Raw genomic sequence first — 19,793 nt, 5'->3', positions numbered from 1 at the left:
ATTTGTCCTGATCCTCAATGCACACTACGTCTAAGTGACTACCGCAGGGCTTTAGGGCGCCGTTTGGGACAGGGCCTCAGGAAGGACGATGTGGGGATCCAGACCCACGTGAGTGCAATACCAAGAAGCTCCACAAGAGAGCAATCTTAGCAAACTCTGCGAAACCCACACGCCGAGAAAAATCCAGAGAGGAACTGATCTGCGATACCAAGTAACGCTCGTAGCGCTGCTGTTAAATCACATTAATAATCACTTTCAGCGTTTAACTCGGTTCTCACTTGAAGCAGATTAATTGTCCTCCGTGAAGCACACGCCGAGAGGACGACCAGACACCTTGTTCGCGTGATCTACGAACTCCAGCAGGAATAATGGTGGGTCATCTTCTACCGCGTGTGGAGCTCGCACGTTGTTCTGAGGCCGGTAGCTTAGCTTAGCTTAGTTAGCTTTACTGTAGATACTAACAGGCATGGCCAGTGTCCTCAGGTCGTAGTTTATTAACTTGAACACAGTTAGATCGTGTTAGTTATGAATTTAGAGTCGTTGTAAAATGATTAATCTGCCGTTTCGTTTAATTAGCTAGATGTAGCTGGTTTGTTAATGTTCTGTGTTTGCGGGAAATCTAACGCTAACTTAGGAAGTGAGCCTCGAGGCATAGACACTGATACGAAGCTGGAGTCAGCTTTTTGTCCGAATTCTCCCTTTCTACCTTAAATAGTGCAGCATTTACGTTTTGGTGCCTCAATGTAACGGCTGCGCGATTTAAGGTGGAACTGGAAAATTCAAAGAAGGAGCTGGTGAACACGAAGCGTCGTGGAATGAACTTTGGCAGCATTAGAAAAAGATTAACTAGACAATAATACACATTCTGGACAATCTAGGTGAAGTAATGACACAGTAATATTATTGCAAGAAATACGAGTTCTATACTATTAACGTCGGCCAAGACTTTGGGTTAGGTGTCCAGATTTTGCTCCTCTGCGTTAGCGCTGGAGCCACGAGGGTAACGATTCTAACAACCATTAGCTGCTTAAGCTAGCCGGCTAGTTAGATTTTTTCCAGAGAATATGTTTTAAGTGACTGTCGAATTGCGTGCTGTATTCAGTTTGCTGAACAAAAATGACGGGGGAATTCACAGAGGAAAAATATAATTAAACGACGTAAAATCCAGAGTGGTTTGAGTTGAAATGCTCTGTTCTAGAAAAGCTCACCAAGTAAGAATTGTTCACAGTGGTGATGATGGGAACCAGGCGTCCAACGCTAAAACTCCCTCACAGAAAATGACTACTTGCGGTTACAGATATGTCCGAGGCATTTTTAAAAGAAAGCATAGCATGAAATGTTAGACTCCAGTGCTAAATTAAGGAAAATATGTACACCAAACATGTTTTGGTTGATCGACCGACTACATGTAGGGTAAGTGTATCATTGTAGAAATTGGTTCTTTCCCTCCTCACAAAAATATTGTTTTAATATACTTTGCCCACCAACTTGTCACAATGTCCAACTGTAGTTACCTGGCTAACATTTACCTGCCTCATTCTCAGATTATGTGCTTGAAATGGGTCGCGTTAAATGCGTTAAGCAAGCTAAATGCAATATTGTATATTAATATTTAACACAATTGCCTTGCAGACTGAACCAGAAGTGAACCCAAAGGCGTACCCTCTGGCTGATGCTACTTTGACCAAAACCATTCTAGACTTGGTACAACAAGCAGCCAATTACAAACAGCTGAGAAAAGGAGCCAATGAAGGCAAGTGGAACATAGTCTATACCTAAAGCTGCAAATGTGTTTCTAATGTCCTAAAATTTCTTATCACTGATATTTGATGCTTTGTGTCGATCGTTTTATATCTAATGAAGGCTGTGTTCTTTTCTTTAGCCACTAAAACTCTGAATCGTGGCATCTCAGAGTTCATTGTGATGGCTGCCGATGCAGAGCCTCTGGAGATTATTCTTCATCTGCCTCTGCTGTGCGAGGACAAGAACGTCCCTTATGTGTTCGTGCGCTCAAAGCAGGCCTTGGGCCGAGCATGTGGGGTGTCCCGGCCTGTGATAGCCACCTCAGTCACCATAAAGGAAGGCTCACAGCTGAAGCCTCAGATACAGTCTGTGCAGATGGCCATTGAGAGACTGCTGGTTTAAGGCTGTGGGAACTCATCAGTCTGTATGATTTATTTTATACAGCACATATGCTTATATGGCCTCATGTTTGTTTTGTTTTTTTTATTTGCTTTTGTTTTTTTCCTCTCTTATTTTTAAGATGGGACACCACCAGGAGGTGGTGTTTTTCTTCCCCTTGTTTTCTCATTCTATTCAGTTATATTTTCCTTTCTTTCAAAATGGCCAGATTTTAAAATGTTCCCTGTTTTTTCAAAGCATTGTGCTCACATGGAACCATTTTTGTTTTTGCTAGCTTAACGGTCCTGAAAGCTGTTTTATTTTATTTTTTTTAATTGTAAAACTAGTAGTATGTCAACATGGTGATGCATACAAGTCTACATGAATCTCCTCTGATGACATTATTTTCATATTTGTAATAAACAAAATTCTCACCTATATTGTGCATACATACTTTAAAGCTAGTGAAAACGATTCCATTCTGGAGAGGTGGCCCTGAGGGGCTGTGCCCATATCTGTGCAGCATAATTCCAAAATATCTTAAAGAACAAACCACTTTGAAGAAGCACCTTTTTTTTCAAGAATATATACATTGTTGGGAGTAGACTTGCACACTTTACACATTTAAGAAATATCACTACTACAAACAATATGAAAAAGTAACTATCGCTATCTTTATGAACATGCTTATTCACCTTGTATGTTGTACCTTGAAGATGGGTGGACGTTTCAAAAAACAGTTTTGGGGTTGATTTTTGGTGGTGGGCTGTTTGCTGGCAAATGCAGGCTAACATTACCACCAGGAAGGCAACTGTCTTATTGCAGATGTATATAAATAGAAATCATTTCTATAATGTAGACTTGTCAGATTACAGGTACAACTTATCAGATGAGGAGAAATGTAAGTTGAAGGTTAATTCAGAAAGGTAGCTTGCTATCCAATAACGTTATTTCAGTTTTAACTTCTTTTCTCTAGCCAAAAGGTAAAACCATGTCTGTGGTGCCTGTTCAATTCTAAATGAAGATTTGAACCCTAGCACTTTGGACTGGGTGAACTTTGCAGAGATTTCTAATGATTTTGATGTATTTAAGCAATGCATGCTGGGTATTGTAGTGAGACAACACAAACAAAACATTTGATGCTGAATTTTGCCATACCAATGAAGCTATGATGTAATGCAGCACTACAGAACAGAGCATAACATGACAAGCAAGATATCTGACTAGTTTTGGGCTGGAATGTCCCTTTAAATAGTAGAGGCTGCAGGAAACTACTTAATTTCAATTCTGAATATAAATACACGTGACACGCCAACATTAACCCTGAATACTTTTTTATTAACACATACTACTCAAAATACATCACTGACAAATTTTGAAGACATAATACCATTCTGAATGTGTAGGCTATGTTCGATTACTCGTAGCAATCTTGAATCGTAATGGAAAATTAAGAAATTTATCAGGTAATTTGAGAAAGTACTGCTGATTAGAAAGTCAATTCACAAGTTCAGTGGCTGACATCAAGTGTACAGCTGTATATAATATATACCTATATGTGAAAGTGTTTGTGTCAAATTGATGTCACTTAAGTTGAAATGCTGTAAAATTAAAGTTAGTATTAATTGGGAATGGTTCCTATATAATCAACTAGATAACATACTTCCATAAAATGTCTAACATATCCTAATAAATACAAAAACCACCATTCAAATAGGGGTACAAAAATACTTCACAACTGCAACTGATAAGGGCAAAACCACATCAGTATTCCACAATCATGGTGCTCATAGCTAACACATGTAGGAACCCTGTATACCTTTTTTCACAGATTCAGGTGGGTGATGTACATGACACTGTGGGTAAACATACACTCTTACACATGACCACTGACTTCTATCCATCCATGGTTGTGGAATGGACCCAAAGGACAGATTACCACACAACTAGTTTCTTAAGACCTGTCAGTGGGTCCTTTTTCCACAGCCAAGCGGCAAACTGAAAACTACATTCGGCACGAGCACTTCAAGAGCAGCCCTCCTGGCCTTCTCTTGCACACGCAGATGCAGTGTTTGCTGGGTGTGGTAGGCACACAGAGCATGAGGCTTAAATGCACCAGGTACCTTGATTCCCTCAGTCCACAGGGAACTCCGTCTCAGATGCAGCACCAGGGTGACTGGCAGCATGCGTGTCTTTCCTCAGCTGTAGTGACACACAACTCAACCAGCTCCGACTGGTTGGCATCTCACCCACAATTTCCCAGGCGTCAGTCTCTTCACAGTACCGCTCAATGGTGTCATGGTACCTGAGTGGGAAGAAGTATGCACATAGCTTACCATTAGAGAATAGACACATTTTAGAAGATTAGATCAGTTGCACAAACCTGAGTCCATTACCCAGAGAAACTTTGGTTGCTTTTTGAAGTGTCCGCCACAATCAACAAGCTTACAAAAGTTACATCGAGCAGCAACTTCATTAAATCTACCTATCTTGCACCTACACTTTGTCCATTTTATCAGGTCCACTTTCTAAATAGGTACACTTGGTAGTTCTACAATTACAGACTGCAGTCCATCTGTTTCTCTGCATACTCTAAAAGCCCTCTTTCACTCTGTTCTTAAATGGTGAGGTTCTTAAATGGTGAGGTCCTTAACGGGACCACCACACAGCAGGTATTATGTGGGTGGTGGATCATTCTCAGCACTGCAGTGACCCTGACATGACGGTGGTATGTGTTAGTGTGTGTTGCGCTGGCATGAATGGATGAGATACAGAGCTATTACAGGAGCATATCACTGTCCACAGTTAGGCACACCTACTTTGTTGGTCCACCTTGTAGATGTAAAATCAGAGACAGTAGCTCACCTGTTGCTGCAGTTTGTCAGTCATCCTCTAGTCCTTCATTGGTGGACACTGTAAGCTAAATATTTCTGGTTGGTGGTTCCCCATTGTGGGACTTATAAAGGATTATTTTATCTTATTCTCAATCCAGCAGTGACACAGATGTGTTTAAAAACTCACACTAACACACCATTACCACGGCAGTGTCACTGCAGTGCTGAGATTCATCCACTCTCCAAATAATACCTGCTCAGTGGTGGTTCTGTGAGGGTTCTGATCATTTAAGAAGTTATGCAGAGAAGCAGATGAACTACAATCTGCAACTGCAGAACTAAAAAGTGCACCAATATGGTAATGAGTGTAGATACAAGGAGATATTTTTAAAGTAAGTGGCTAGTTGGTGTAAAAAGGTAGACAAATGTACAACCCCAATTCCAATGAAGTTGGGACGTTGTGTAAAACATAAATAAAAACAAAATACAATGAATTGCAAATCCTTTTCAACCTATATTCAATTGAATACACTACAAAGACAATATATTTAATGTTCAAACGGATAAACTTTATTGTTTTTTGCAAATCATTTTGAATTTGATGCCTGCAACACGTTCCAAAGAAGTTGGGACAGGGGCAACAAAAGACTGGGAAAGTTGAGGAATGCTCAAAAACACCTGTTTGGAACATTTCACAGGTGAACAGGTTAATTGGAAACAGGTGAGTGACATGATTGGGTATAAAGGGAGCATACCTGAAAGGCTCAGTTGTTCACAAGCAAGGATGGGGCGAGGTTCACCACTCTGTGAACAACTGCGTGAACAACAGTTTAAGAACAATGTTTCTCAACCTGCATTTCATCATCTACAGTCCATAATATCATCAAAAGATTCAGAGAATCTGGAGAAATCTCTGCAAGTAAGCGGCAAGGCAGAAAACCAACAGTGAATGCCCGTGACCTTCGATCCCTCAGCACTGCATTAAAAACCGACATCATTCTGTAACGGATATTCCCACATGGGCTCAGGAACACTTCAGAAAACCACTGTCAGTGAACACAGTTCGTCGCTCCATCTACAAGTGCAAGTTAAAACTCTGCCATGCAAAGCGAAAGCCATATATCAACAACACCCAGAAATGCTGCCGGCTTCTCTGGGCCTGAGCTCATCTGAGATGGACTGACGCAAAGTGGAAAAGTGTCCTGTGGTCTGACGAGTCCACATTTCAAATTGTTTTCGGAAATCATGGACGTCATGTCCTCCGGGTCAAAGAGGAAAAGGACTGTCTGGATTGTTATCAGTGCAAAGTTCAAAAGCCAGCATCTCTGGTGGTATGTGGGGGTGTTAGTGCCCATGGCATGAGTAACTTGCACATCTGTGAAGGCACCATTAATGCTGAAAGGTACATACAGGTTTTGGAGCAACATATGCTGCCATCCAAGCAACGTCTTTTTCAGGGACGTCCTGCTTATTTCAGCAAGACAATGCCAAGCCACATTCTGCACGTGTTACAACAGAGTGGCTTCGTAGTAAAAGAGTGCGGGTACTAGACTGGCCTGCCTGCAGTCCAGACTTGTCTCCCACTGAAAACGTGTGCTGCATTATGAAGCGCAAAATACGACAACGGAGACACCGGACTGTTGAGCAACTGAAGTTGTACATCAAGCAAGAATGGGAAAGAATTCCACCTACAAAGCTCCAACAATTAGTGCCCTCAGTTCCCAAACGCTTATTGAGTGTTGTTAAAAGGAAAGGTGATGTAACACAGTGGTAAACACGCCCCTGTCCCAACTTCTTTGGAATGTGTAGCAGGCATCAAATTCAAAATTAGTGAATATTTGCAAAAAACAATAAAGTTTATCCGTTCAAACATTAAATATCTTGTCTTTGTAGTGTATTCAGTTGAATATAGGTTGAAAAGGATTTGCAATTCATTGTATTTTGTTTTTATTTATGTTTTACACAATGTCCCAACTTCACTGGAATTGGGGTTGTAATATTAGGAGTCTTGCCCAAGGACTCTTATTAGTGTGGCAGTAGTTTTCCTGCCTGGACAGTTAATCAAACCTTAAGTCTACTGTGTGTTTTCCTCTATGCCATCACTACACTGGCATTCATACCCATACTATAACCTCTATACTTGGTGTCTACGTCCATCCAGAGTCCAAAAAACTCAAAAAACCTAAATTTAACTCGACAGATCTGACTTATGAATTGTCGTATAAATATTCTTAGCTGTTCCAGTGCAAGGACACCATTTTTTAGTGCATTTTTTCCCTACAAAGTAACGCTACAAATAACCATTAACAAAAAAAGGCTTTGCAATCTTTTGCAAAGATTAAGAGTAGCACCAGACCTAATTAAACTTTTAAAACATCCTCCGAGGCCTATAGAAAAAATTAATGCAATCTGGAAAAACTCAGATATCTATCACTTCAAGGGGATATGGTGGTACAAGAACTACATACTGATAAACATTCATATAAACATACACAGACTAACTATGACTGGAGAAGACAACAAACATAGAAGTTGGACACTCAGTTTTATTACTTTATCTGGCATCATGTCTGACCTGTCCCAGCCCTCTTCTCCTCCCAACACATAGATCTTCCCGTCCACAACTGCCACCCCAGGCCTATAGCGCCGTTCCTTCATCGGAGCACACATAGTCCACTTGTTGCTCTTCGGGTCATAGCATTCCACTTTGTCTGTGTTTTCGGTGGATGCATGCCAGCCACCTTGGCAGAAGAAGAACTGAAGTAAATGCCAAATACAATCCAAATAGGAGGTAATGGCATACAAAATAACTGTCAAGCATATCTCATAAACAACTGTTTCCTTTTCACCTATTACATAGATCTTGCCCTTCAGGGTGCAGGCTGCGGAGCCGGAGCGGGCAATCTGCATGGAGGCAACTTCTGTCCACACATGAGTTTTAGGGTTGTAGACTTGTGCTAGGTCAGTTCCGTCCCCATCTTCCAAAACAGCGCCTCCTGCATTTTATTATGACTTTTCATTAGAGCCCAAAGACACCTGGTTTTGAAAGGCCAAGCAACATGTGTAAACTGAATACACTACCTGTGACATAAAGTAAACCATCCAGTGCAACGACAGCAGGACTGGTGACAGCCATTTTGACAGACTCCAGAAACTGCCAGGTGTTAGTGTGAGGATTGTAACACTCGACTGAGTCCAGACGAGAGCGACCCTCCCAGCCTCCTACCGCAAAGACATATCCATCCAGCATCACCAGACCTGTGGGGAGTCAAAACAAGTTAAACAACTCAACCCTCTACAACACCAGACTCTGAAACAGAGACTATTTCTGTTCAGTTAAAGTGCTACCTGTTTAAAATTGTCATAATAGAGTTCAGTGCAGGTAAAACAAACGTTAGCTAGATTTTACATGTAGTAACAAAGTGGAAATTTAGTTGCCGGAAGTTTTTCCATCAAACTGAGTTACAGAAAAAGAGAGTCCTTCTTATATATTTATATAATTTCCTGCAAAAAACCTGCTGCTGCATACCATTTTCTTTTAAAAACTCATCATCAACGTTTTCATCAATAACTTTTTTAGCTGTGTACACAGTTTTGTTCGGTTTTTCCTACTTTTTCCAATCCTACTAATAAAATTCCTGCCTGAATCCCTGATTAAAATGACAAATGCAGCTAAAATGCGTGGAGTGACTCTGTAAGAGACTATGAGAGTAGAATGCCTGAAGAAACAGGTGATATGTTTTCTCAGCCTCACCTAATTCTGATCTTGCCACATTCATGGGGGCCATCTCTAACCAAGAATCAAAGCAGGGGTCATAGCGCCACATCTCTCTGCTGGCTGAGCCATCTGGGAATTCTCCTCCAGCCAGATACAGCATGCAGCCTGCTCAGACACAAGTCAGGATAACCAACATCACTCAGAAAGGCAAGCTGGAAAATAAAACACTTCAGAATGAGAAATGGTCATAAGTAGCCTTTAGCTTAAGTTCAACACCTGGCTTGTACAACAGAGACTGAGTTTGATCAAAGCTATGTAGTTTGACAGTTGAAAATGACTCAAAAACAACACACAACACACTGCAGTAACAGTGTAACAGAGCTCAAGTGACAAGAATTAGACAAACTATGTAAACAAACACTCACCTGACACCACTAAGCCGTGCTTACTCACAGCAAAGGGAAGGCAGGCCAGGCTTTTCCATTGACTGGTTAAAGGGTCAAAGCTCTCCACACTCCGCAGCACGACCTTATCATCCTCCCCTCCTACCGTCACTATTACTTCAGCTGTGCCTGTCAGAGAGAGAGAGAAACACACACTGAGTCTGGGTTTGAACTCTTTGAACAGCTGTAAACTTAACACTAATGAAGCATAAACCACAAGGTCAAATATAGACATGACTTCTCTTAAAGCAACGACTCAGCCCATAATCTAATTCACACAATTTTCTCCAAAAAGAAATTTCTCCAAGAGATTTGCAAATGATCAGAAAAGTGTATTGTGGTGCAATTTATTATAATACAATAAAATACTATCATATTTCCACCACTAATTCTAATGTAGACATCAAGTAATAGACGTTTAGTGGCAACAGTTTAGCATCATGCAAACTGCTTGTCTAAAGAATTACAAATTTGCCTTAAAATGTATTGAATTAAGTAATCTCCAACAGAAAGGGCTGTCATGATAACTCAATCATTTATTCTCTCAATAAAACAGCTGTGATTACTTCATAGTTTGAATGATACACTGGATGTCTGCAGGTCAATAGAAACTGTTTTCAGCAGTTAGAAGATTATACACAAGGGGGAGCTATTAGCACGCAAATCGCTTCTGTGAGCATCACTGAAAGGGAGGAAACCCACACGGTTTCAAATACACACAGTAGTTACAAATTAGTGTATATAAGGTAATATTAAATATTTGAGTGCATAGGACATGAATCTTCAAAATAATCACTAGATTCCTGTATTAGTAATATAATCAATAGTGACAGGCCTAGCGTGAATTGGTGTTTGCCATACCTGTGGCCCTACGAGGCCGAGCGCGAGGGCTGTAGAGTTCTCCTCTGCGGTCCTGGAGCAGAAGGTAGTCCTTGGCTTCAGAGATCAGTTTTTGGCACTTCAGAGACTCCTTCACCACATCCAGAGACTCGATTACATCATGAATGTAATAGGGGCTTATGAACGGCAGTCGGATGTGTTCAAGCACCTTCAGATCACACACACGCACCACACGTCATCATTATACACTCTGGGTTCATAAGTGTACTAGAAAAGCAAAATGCACTGCTTCTTAAATGGAAAAATCATTCTTGCGCAAATAATACAAATGTGATAAATTGTGATTAACTAAACAAAATAATGTGATTTACAGTGAATATTTCAATCCTTTGACAGACCAACAAAATAATAAAGCTGTATTATTAACAAAATAATAAAAGGTGCATTGATCAGAAAGTGGCTATTCAACTTGATCAATTATATTACATCATAACAAATTAGATTCAATACATTACAAATACATTTTTGCTTTTATTGTGGATATTCCACCACGGTTTTAATAGTTCCTCCTGTCACATTTGTGTATTCAGTGTCTTTTATTAAAAAACTATGCACTGCACCAAAATAATGGAATCAATGGTGGTTGGACTCCATTGCGCAGCAAATGATTTTTTAATGAATTGTAATTGAAATCAAGTTATTGTGAGACATCATCTGATATGTTTCAAAGTATAGTTTAAGTATACAAACAAGCAAACACAAACACCCTTATGTGTATATGACTAAGTTCATACACCAAACACCACTGTGTTAATCCTTCACATATCCCCATGCCTCAAAAGAGACAGCTGCACTCATCTGCCTACGGTGATCCTGCTTCTCCATTGAGTTGTATGGATCTGGGGACTAAACATAATGCACTCCTCTTCATGCTGCTGCACTACAGTAAAACTACACTGCACTCATCAATCTATACTATGACACATATTTGAGGCCTCTTTAATTTTGTGCTAATGTAGTTAACAAGTGATGGAAGCTTACACCCAGTAATTATGCTAACTGTATGCCTCAGTCATCAAGGACTCCAACACAGTTTGTAATATTGTTTCTAACACTATAATACTGCGCAAAAGTCAGAGACCACCCTTTACTAATGTCAAAATGGCCATTAAGCACAAGTAGTTCATTTTTTAAGAGATCTTTCTGAAGTGATTCCATATAATACACTTGCATAATGAAGGGAAAATCTAATGAAATTAAGTGGACAAAACCTAGATTTCTAGAGACATGGTAGACCCTGAAAACTGTCAACATCAGATAAACAGTCCTTAAAGCTTTCATCTTTGAGAGAGAGGAGAATATCGAACTCCACTCTTCATTCAGATCTGGAAAAAAAAAATCCACAGATGTTTCTGTCCATCCTTCCACTGAGAGAATATCACTCAACACTATGAGTCTGGAAGGATGTACAGATGTCAAGGAGCCATTACTGAGAAATGAAAATAGAGCAATGGACTGACCACAACAGAGTTCAGACCTCAACAGCAGTAAATATGTTTGGGATCAATAGGAGAAGCAGAAAATGCAACTAACTTCTGAGACTGAACTGTAGAGGTGTAGAAAAATATCTCTGCAGATTAGTCTGAAAACAATTCTCCAGAAAAGAATGCAAGCTGCAATAAAGCCAAAGGGTGAACACATTAATACTGAAAATGTGATACTATGTTTATTCATATGGATTCTGCGTAATTTTCTGTTAAATATATTTTCCATTTTGGTCCTAGCCCAGAAAAGGATGGCATGCCCACTCTAGGTAAGGGGAAAGGACTTGCCCCAAACGCAAAGCGGGAAAGTGTCCTGTGGTCTGACGAGTCCACATTTCAAATACTTTTTGGAAATCATGGACGTCGTGTCCTCCGGGCCAAAGAGGAAAAGGACTGTCTGGATTGTTATCAGTGCAAGTTCAAAAGCCAGCATCTCTGATGGTATGGGGGTGTTAGTGCTCATGGCATGGGTAACTTGCACATCTGTGAAGGCACCATTAATGCTGAAAGGTACATACAGGTTTTGGAGCAACATATGCTGCCTTCAAAGCAACATCTTTTTCAGGGACGTCCTGCTTATTTCAGCAAGACAATGCCAAGCCACATTCTGCACGTGTTACAACAGCGTGGCTTCGTAGTAAAAGAGTGCGGGTCATAGACTGGCCTGCCTGCAGTCCAGACCTGTCTCCCACTGAAAACGTGTGCCGCATTATGAAGCACAAAATACGACAACGGAGACACCGGACTGTTGAGCAACTGAAGTTGTACATCAAGCAAGATTGGGAAAGAATTCCACCTACAAAGTTTCAACAATTAGTGTCCTCAGTTCCCAAACTCTTATTGAGTGTTGTTAAAAGGAAAGGTGATGTAACACAGTGGTAAACATGCCCCTGTCCCAACTTCTTTGGAATGTGTTGCAGGCATCAAATTCAAAATGAGTGAATATTTGCAAAAAACAATAAAGTTTATTCGTTTGAACATTAAATATCTTGTCTTTGTAGTGTATTCAATTGAATATAGGTTGAAAAGGATTTGCAAATCATTGTATTATGTTTTTATTTATGTTTTACACAACGTCCCAACTTCATTGGAATTGGGGTTGTAAATAAACAAAGGGCTCTGACTGTTGCACAGTATTATATGTGATACTGTAATGTAAAAATGGACAAACATAAGATGAAATTAAACCTCCAATACAGTTACAACTAAAACTGTTTAGTTATGCAACATACTTTTGTCCATTTTTATAGATTGCAGTATGACACACAGAGCTAAAAGCCACATAAGCAAGTCTAGTGAGTTTAATAAATTTAAGATGAACAAATTTTGACCATCACTTTGAGCCTGACTTCTACAGCATGAGGAGGCCTCTTACCAAGCCTTCCTCTATGGGTCCTCTTCTCCATTAACATAAATATCTACTTATCCTCAAAGCAAGTTGCTCTCTTCATTATACTCCACTGGATATAAGGCATTCACACAGAACTCACCTTTTCAAAGCTTTGCCTGCGGGAGGCACTTTTCTCCAACCAGAGCATGGCAGCTTCAAATACAGTCTCCTCCTTTGGCACGTTGAGGTGATCACTGGAGATAATTTCAGTGAGTTTATCGGCACACAGGGAGAGGAATTCCTCCTGTAAGAGCAAACCAAAATAGATAAATGAGATGTGCTGATTCTGAGACTGATGCATTAAGACTGATAATAAACAAAATTCACCTGGATATATATATATATATATATATATATATATATATATATATATATATATATATATATATATATAAAAAATATAATTTTTGTTTTAAGCACAGTGTTTTAGTTATATAATTTGTTATGACAAGTGTGCGAAATACTGTTAACCATCGTCCATTGGTGAAAACACAATGCTTCTCAAAAAAAACTTAGTATTTGGTTTCAACAAAGTATCTGTGAAAAACTGTCCTGTTGATCTCACCTGCTGGCAGACAGTGCTAAAATGCTGCTGGATGTATTCCATACTGCGGCGCTCCAGCTCCTTACATGAGTGAGCCTCAGCGAAGCAGTGAATGCCCACACAGTTGATTTCATCCATCTGGCGTTCCATAAACCTGCAGCAGGCCTCACGCACAGCCCTCACGTCCAGAAGGTTGGCAGCAGCCAGCAGGGCCTGCACGTTGGCCTTGGAGATCACTACCTCCGCCGTATAGGCATAGCTGACCAGCATGCCAATCATCTGCGGCTCCACACCATTGATGGCCACGCGCTCTTGCCGTGACTCCATCAGGTCAGTGGAAAACATGGCCTGTGAGAGTTGTGGAGAGATAGCTATAACAGAAATTGAACAGCAACTTCCTGTCTATCGGTATTAGCAAGGTTTTGACCAATAAGCAAATTCACTTCAAACCATTCACAAATGTCAATGTCCATTAGACAGTGCAAAAAACTTTGGTGGGTATGCCCCACAGAAAAATGATGAATCAATATACTTTGAAAACTAAATTGTTACTCTTGAATTCAATGCTAGATTAAAGAAATATTCAGGAATTATTCTTTGGATTCCGCTGTGCTTAACCGTCAGATCTTATAGAATTTGGTAAATCCTACTACTTTGGCAACTAGGCATTTGTTTTATAGTAATAAAGGTGTCTGCATTATAAGATATTATACATTAAATGAAACACATCATATTTCAAAAACACACTGCTCGTGTTTAACAAAATAATTTATACTAAAGGAAAAGACACATTTCAGTTACAATGGCTAACTTCTCTATATTGTCTGCATGGCCAAACTGATGCCCAGTCTAGCAGGTACTTTGCTGGGGTTGATGGAGTGAGAGAAACAAAGTTATTCTTCCTACACTAAGTACAGACACACATCACCCAGGGCACATGAACTAAGCTTCTGCTGCTGGAGATCCCAGTCATTTTCCCCAGCATTTTCTATCAGTGCATTCATCAAGAAATGTTTACATAATGTAAAGAGCTGATAAACTATGCTTGGGACAAATGATTATCTGGCACACATTATGCTGTCAAGTTGAGTTTAAACTGTAATTAGTTCAGAATCCACTGACATGAACTCCACCTTTGTGGCTTCCCATTTGCTTGCTTCAAGAACAGATTTTTACCTGAAAGTAAGAGCTGAAGGAGGCCAGCACGATGCGATGACATGGAAACTCCTGTCCTCCACAACAGAGAGTGACATCGCAGAAGGCGTTGTTAAGCCGTAGGCTGTTCAGTCCTTCCAGCACCTTGTTGGGGTGACGAGGCTCCACAAACACATAGTCTTCATTGTCCAAACTTCCGAGTGGCAGGCCAGGGTCCTCAAAACATGGCGAGGGTGGCAGCGTAGCCGTAGCAGGGGAAGCAGTCAGCATATTTACGGCCATGATTTCCATTCTGACGCTATTGCAGGCTGTAAGAGCAAAACAGAATATTTTGACTGCATATAAAAAACATTGCTTGTAGTGGTCGTTTCCAATTACTTTCCTTATGATGAAGAACTACAGTAATTCTACATGAAATTCTACAGGATCTAAGACTACAATATTACACTACAAAATACTGTGCAATTATAATTAGGGATGATCCTACAGTTATTTCATACACAGGTAAAAATGTTAGAGTGTTATATATGTTAAAAGTGAAGAAAATTTCACATGATATTGGCCTTTAAAATATATTAAAAATGCCATTCAAAATGTTCGTAGCCTAACCACAACGAGCCACTTACAAGTAACATACACACAAACACTTACAAAGCAAATAGCTTTTCAACATATATATTTAATTTACCATAGGATGAAGGCTTTCTTGTCAGAAACAAAATCTTTAATAAACAATCGCTTGAATTTGTACACAGATTCTCCCCCACTGTGTCTGACCTAATGCTTTCTGCCTTTGTCTTCTTACGACATCAGTATGTTGACACATAGCGTTATGGAAAATAAGGGATAACCTACATCTACACTGCCTTCAAAAGACAGCCAAATGACACAACCTCAGCAGGCAGTGCTTTAAACATTCAGTTCAGACATGACCGGGTGTTATACTGATGTGCCTAAACAATATTCAATACATAAATACAATAAATAAATACATTCTTATGATATGCTTCACAATATTCACTTTTTCTGGGGTTTTTTTTAAGTCAGAAGAGACAAAAAGGGCCAACAGTGCCACATAAAAAAGAAAAAATAACTACCAAGAACTCTGCATTAAGTCCAACTAACCAGGAATAACTAATACAGAGAAATTTGCTGACCCTGATTTTCATTACAGTAGTAGTGACAGAAACCAGAGGAACATCTGAACAAAACTGATTACTATTATGAGCCACAGTGGCCATGACAGCAGCTCTTAAGGGTGTGAAAATAGGTGAGCATCATAATCCAGAGTATATATATATTGAGAGAGAATATTTTGTGACCAGCACATATATTTTGCATACAAGAGAAGTTCTTTCTGTTTGATTTTTCTTTTTTATACAATCTTACACAAAAAATAAAAAATAATAGTAATAAAATAAAAGGAAGGTGTTCAGACAGGTCAGTCCACTCAACACTGGTGGAATCATTAAAACGTAAGGTGGACAATATGACCAGTTACAGCACGTTATGTCACAATTTGCTTTTCTGAGCATATTATGGATACTGTCATTACTTACAGAGCACTGACTTGCTTCATTTTTATAAGAGAGTACGAATAATTCTAGTTACTTGGATCGGGATCAGTGGTGAACATGAATAGCGAATAAAAATTACAATATTTTTCATTTTAGTTCTTTTTGTCTGCTTCAAGCACAATAAACCCTAAATATCATGATATTCGTCATGTATCAAGAAAAGGTTTTGAGGTATCATGATATTTTTTTACAGGGAGCAACACAGAAATCTTGTAGTTTCTGATAACAATGCTGTGGGTCATTGAGCAATGCTTTCTCACAGTTTTAAGATTTTTCACAGGTCTACACTGATCTAAATCAATAGTACTGATGAAAGACATTAAAGATGTGCTACAAGTCAGCGTTCGTTCTTTATTTAAAGCCTCTAAACACACAGATGCTCTCCTCAACTGCCTGTGGCTTATACATGTCAGACCATGGGCGTGCACCGTAAACACCCTGCCGTAAGAAATGATTTCCCTTATATGTGCAGTCAGCACGTTAGTTACCCTTACGCCGTTAATACACCTAATTAACTGAGGACCTGCTCTAACATGAGCCGATAAACTCGCAGATAAACGGACTAATGTAGAGGTCTGTCCGCCGTTAAGCTCCTGGTCCAGGGGGAGCTGACACGAACTGTTACTACAGCTGCTGATCCGACACATTAAAGCTTTAATGTTCGTTTGAACCTCTTCATTTACAGATGTCGACGACACGACACGCACGAAAACCCAGCGATAAAACAGCCACGACAACACAACGTGGTCTTACCTGAAAAACGTCATTTTAGTTAACAAAACAGAATATAATCCTCACATCTCGACCTCAAACTGTTTGTGAGTCGTGACGCCATCTCTTCTTCAATGAGAGCAGAAAGTGTTGAGTACAAACACACGCGGCTGCCTAGCGCCACCTACAGTTTCTAGAAACTACAGGTACAAATAACGCTGTTTTTGTTGTATTTAACTGCAAATTAAACCTTAAACCTTAGTGGTACAGTGGCAAAAGAAAAGACAAGGGATGCTATAACTTCAGTTCGAAAATGCTCTTTATTTTTGTACAATGCAGAAAAGCCACTCACCTCAGCATCGGTGTGTGGGGGGGGGTCTCATGGTGACCCCGACCCTCCTTTACACCAAACAACCCATTTCTCACCCCCACCCTTCCATAGCACAGAGAAAACACGCGCTCACAACTGATCGCGCAAACATAAACAACAACACAAAGAGGCCGCCCGGCAAGGGGCGGGGCTACGGCGGGGCTATACTTTGCATACCACGCCCCTCTCTGAAAAGAGCACAAGGCTGTATATGATTTACATAAATTGGAGCTCTAAAGCGCAAAAAACAACAGTTTTACGGTGTTACAGGACAGGTTTGAGTATTAACATATATGAGCTAAATTAACTACCAGACAAAAAAGTGAAGACAGCTCCCGAACAAGGCAAAAAAATGATTACAAATTGTTTTACATGATATGGGCCATCACATTATTTTCCAAAACACAATTAAATGGTCTCAGTCTAACCATAATAAATCGCTTATAAATAGTATGTAGACAAATGCTTAAAAAACACATTGTTTCTAAACCGCTCACCCCTCGGAGGGGTGGTGCTGAAGCCTATCCCAGCGGAAGGCGGGACACGGCCTGGACAGGTCGCTTACAAAACAAAGCTGTTCAAAATATAGATTTTATTTACGACAGGATGAAGGCTCTACTAGCTATTTCTTTCTAACTTTTTATTTACATATCCAGGGTGCAACTGAAAAAGATTTTGGAAAAAATATGAAGTATGTTTTGTAAAGTCTGTATTTGTATCTGTTTACAGAAGGACAGTTTACAAGGCGCTCGAGGGGCCTCTCCCTGACCTACATTTACATTTACAGCATTTAGCAGACCCCTTATCCAGAGCGACTTACAAGAAGTGCTTCGTCTATCTTTGACTATCTTTGCTAGATACCAATAGGTTAGAGAGACCTCTCTGTGCACAGGGCTGAGGCAACTTATATAAACTTTGAGCCTCTATCCAGGTCTTTGGTCTGTCTGCATCACAGGAATGTCTGCTGATCTTTATGAGTGGCACATGCTCTGCAAGCCGAGACTGAGAGGCTTGTTATGTTCGGGAGTTGTCTTCAGCAAGTAATCTGCCTGAGAGAATGCTCAAAGGTGCAGTACCAACAGCTGAAATGAGGAGGGGTCTGGAGATGGAGGCAGCAATGGAGTATGCCAAGATAAAAAATGTAAATTGTTACTCCTGTGGCCTCCTGACCCACCCTGACATCCCTTGGCTTGCTTCTTCCCCATACGACAAGGTGTCTGGCCCTCTTGGAAACCCACCATTTGGTTTAGTGGAGTTCAAGTGCCCTAATGTGCCCAGCTTTGTGGACTGCAAATACATTGTAATGAAGAATGACTCACTCATCCTGAAAACACAGCTTGCCTATTACTGGCGAGTTTGAGGCCAGCATCTCATTTCAGGCTCAGAGTGGTGTGATTTTGTTGAGTGCACACATTTGTCTCAGAAAGTGTCTATAGGAAACCACAGGTGTTGTCACAAATAAGACAGAATGGTGAACGCTTCTACTATTATGTGTATTCACTGCAGGCTGCTACATTTCAATACACTCTTGAACAGTGACACGAGTTCTGCATTAATGAATTTGAATAAAGATTTGTTTTCTTTTTGAATGGAAACGATGTGATTCTTCAAGAGGTTCGTACTGATAGCTGCTTAGCAAACAAGTGACAATCTATAAAGTGATGATGCTTCCCATGCTGGAAATGTGGACTTCAGACTGAAGCCAAGGTGTGAAATATTCCAAACCCCCTAATTAACCTCTTGGACTTCCTGAATGTCTCAAAGTGAAATTCTGAAAATCATTTGCATGATGCAAATTCAGGGAACGGTCATTGTCAGCCCAATTTCCCAAGAGCCTGGTTTCTCAGAAAAAGACAAAAAAGAAGGTGTAAGATCTCAGTTAATGTGTAGAAGTGCACATTACCACACTATAAAAGAGCATTTTCCAAGAGAAAAACTGTTAAACCAAACATCTTGCTGCCATTAAAACTAGCATTAGTGCTGCTATGGCGAGTGAGTTAGCAGTCAGTCAACATGGGACCCTGTGGATACCAGGGAGTATTTCACACACTGGCTGGAACAGCTTGTTTAGTTTCTTCCAATTAGCCTCTCAACATGAACTCAAAGGTGTGCCACCTCCTGAGTTTTCTGTACCTGTCCTCCTGGTATCTGCTGCTCTTTTGAGAGGAATGGTGGATAGTAGAGGACCCTTGTCTGCCATCACAGCCATGTCCTTTCTTAGTAGGTCTTGAACGCCTGAGCACCTAAACAGTTCCTTGTCCCTTTGGATCCTACACAGATGTTTGATACAAAGGTAACTGCTCCATGTGGCACTATCACAATCAGGCCCTTCAGGGTGTTATGTGATTTATAGCTACAGAGTACATCACAGCAGTAGACTGGTTTGGTGTTGGAGATCTGTGCATTGGAGGATGACCTGTGGCAAACAACATGACTTTTTCTCATTTTTTCTCCCCCTTGTACCCTGTTCATCTTTTAGGATATTACAGTAGCTAACACCATCATCCCACACGCAAGCAAGAATGCCACTGTTATTTGTTTACCTG

The 19,793-nt window shown here is 40.2% G+C and overlaps 2 protein-coding genes across 4 annotated transcripts; one reads left to right on the top strand and one right to left on the bottom strand.

Annotated features, from left to right (window-relative positions):
- Positions 1 to 109: 109 nt before the first annotated feature.
- On the top strand, positions 110 to 2,559 carry LOC108412268 (small nuclear ribonucleoprotein 13). Its single transcript, XM_017684225.2, has 3 exons — positions 110 to 371; positions 1,633 to 1,753; positions 1,883 to 2,559. The coding sequence occupies exons 1-3, from the start codon at positions 369 to 371 to the stop codon at positions 2,143 to 2,145; spliced, it is 387 nt and encodes a 128-aa protein (XP_017539714.1). The 5' UTR covers positions 110 to 368; the 3' UTR covers positions 2,146 to 2,559.
- Positions 2,560 to 3,438: 879 nt separating this feature from the next.
- On the bottom strand, positions 3,439 to 17,343 carry si:ch211-256e16.3 (kelch-like protein 20). 3 transcript variants are annotated; one of them, XM_037544760.1, is made up of 11 exons: positions 17,230 to 17,343; positions 14,611 to 14,897; positions 13,456 to 13,782; positions 12,991 to 13,134; positions 9,978 to 10,164; positions 9,099 to 9,245; positions 8,710 to 8,838; positions 8,037 to 8,213; positions 7,805 to 7,951; positions 7,531 to 7,696; positions 4,255 to 4,426 (listed from the first exon to the last, which is right to left on the bottom strand). In XM_037544760.1, exons 2-11 carry the CDS (start codon positions 14,878 to 14,880, stop codon positions 4,255 to 4,257), a joined length of 1,866 nt encoding a protein of 621 aa, XP_037400657.1. In that variant the 5' UTR covers positions 14,881 to 14,897; positions 17,230 to 17,343. The 3 variants fall into 3 exon arrangements, with proteins under 3 accessions (XP_037400658.1, XP_037400657.1, XP_017540626.1); XM_017685137.2 differs by lacking the exon at positions 17,230 to 17,343 and adding an exon at positions 16,920 to 17,017; XM_037544761.1 differs by lacking the exon at positions 17,230 to 17,343 and having other exon boundaries at positions 3,439 to 4,426; positions 14,611 to 14,880.
- Positions 17,344 to 19,793: the final 2,450 nt, after the last annotated feature.

Source organism: Pygocentrus nattereri, chromosome 14 (assembly GCF_015220715.1).
Source record: "Pygocentrus nattereri isolate fPygNat1 chromosome 14, fPygNat1.pri, whole genome shotgun sequence".
Taxonomy (NCBI): Eukaryota; Metazoa; Chordata; class Actinopteri; order Characiformes; family Serrasalmidae; genus Pygocentrus; species Pygocentrus nattereri.
The sequence above is the reverse complement of the archived record's forward strand: the minus strand, read 5'-3'. Positions and strand labels throughout refer to the sequence as shown.

Coding starts and splice junctions, on each gene's coding strand:
- LOC108412268 (XM_017684225.2), top strand. Junction 1,754..1,882: donor GAGAAAAGGAGCCAATGAAG/GCAAGTGGAACA, acceptor TCTTTTCTTTAG/CCACTAAAACTCTGAATCGT.
- si:ch211-256e16.3 (XM_037544760.1), bottom strand. CDS start 14,880: ATGGAAATCATGGCCGTAAATATGCTGACTGCTTCCCCTGCTACGGCT. Junction 9,246..9,977: donor TCGGCCTCGTAGGGCCACAG/GTATGGCAAACA, acceptor TCTCTCTGACAG/GCACAGCTGAAGTAATAGTG. Junction 8,839..9,098: donor GCACGGCTTAGTGGTGTCAG/GTGAGTGTTTGT, acceptor GTGTCTGAGCAG/GCTGCATGCTGTATCTGGCT.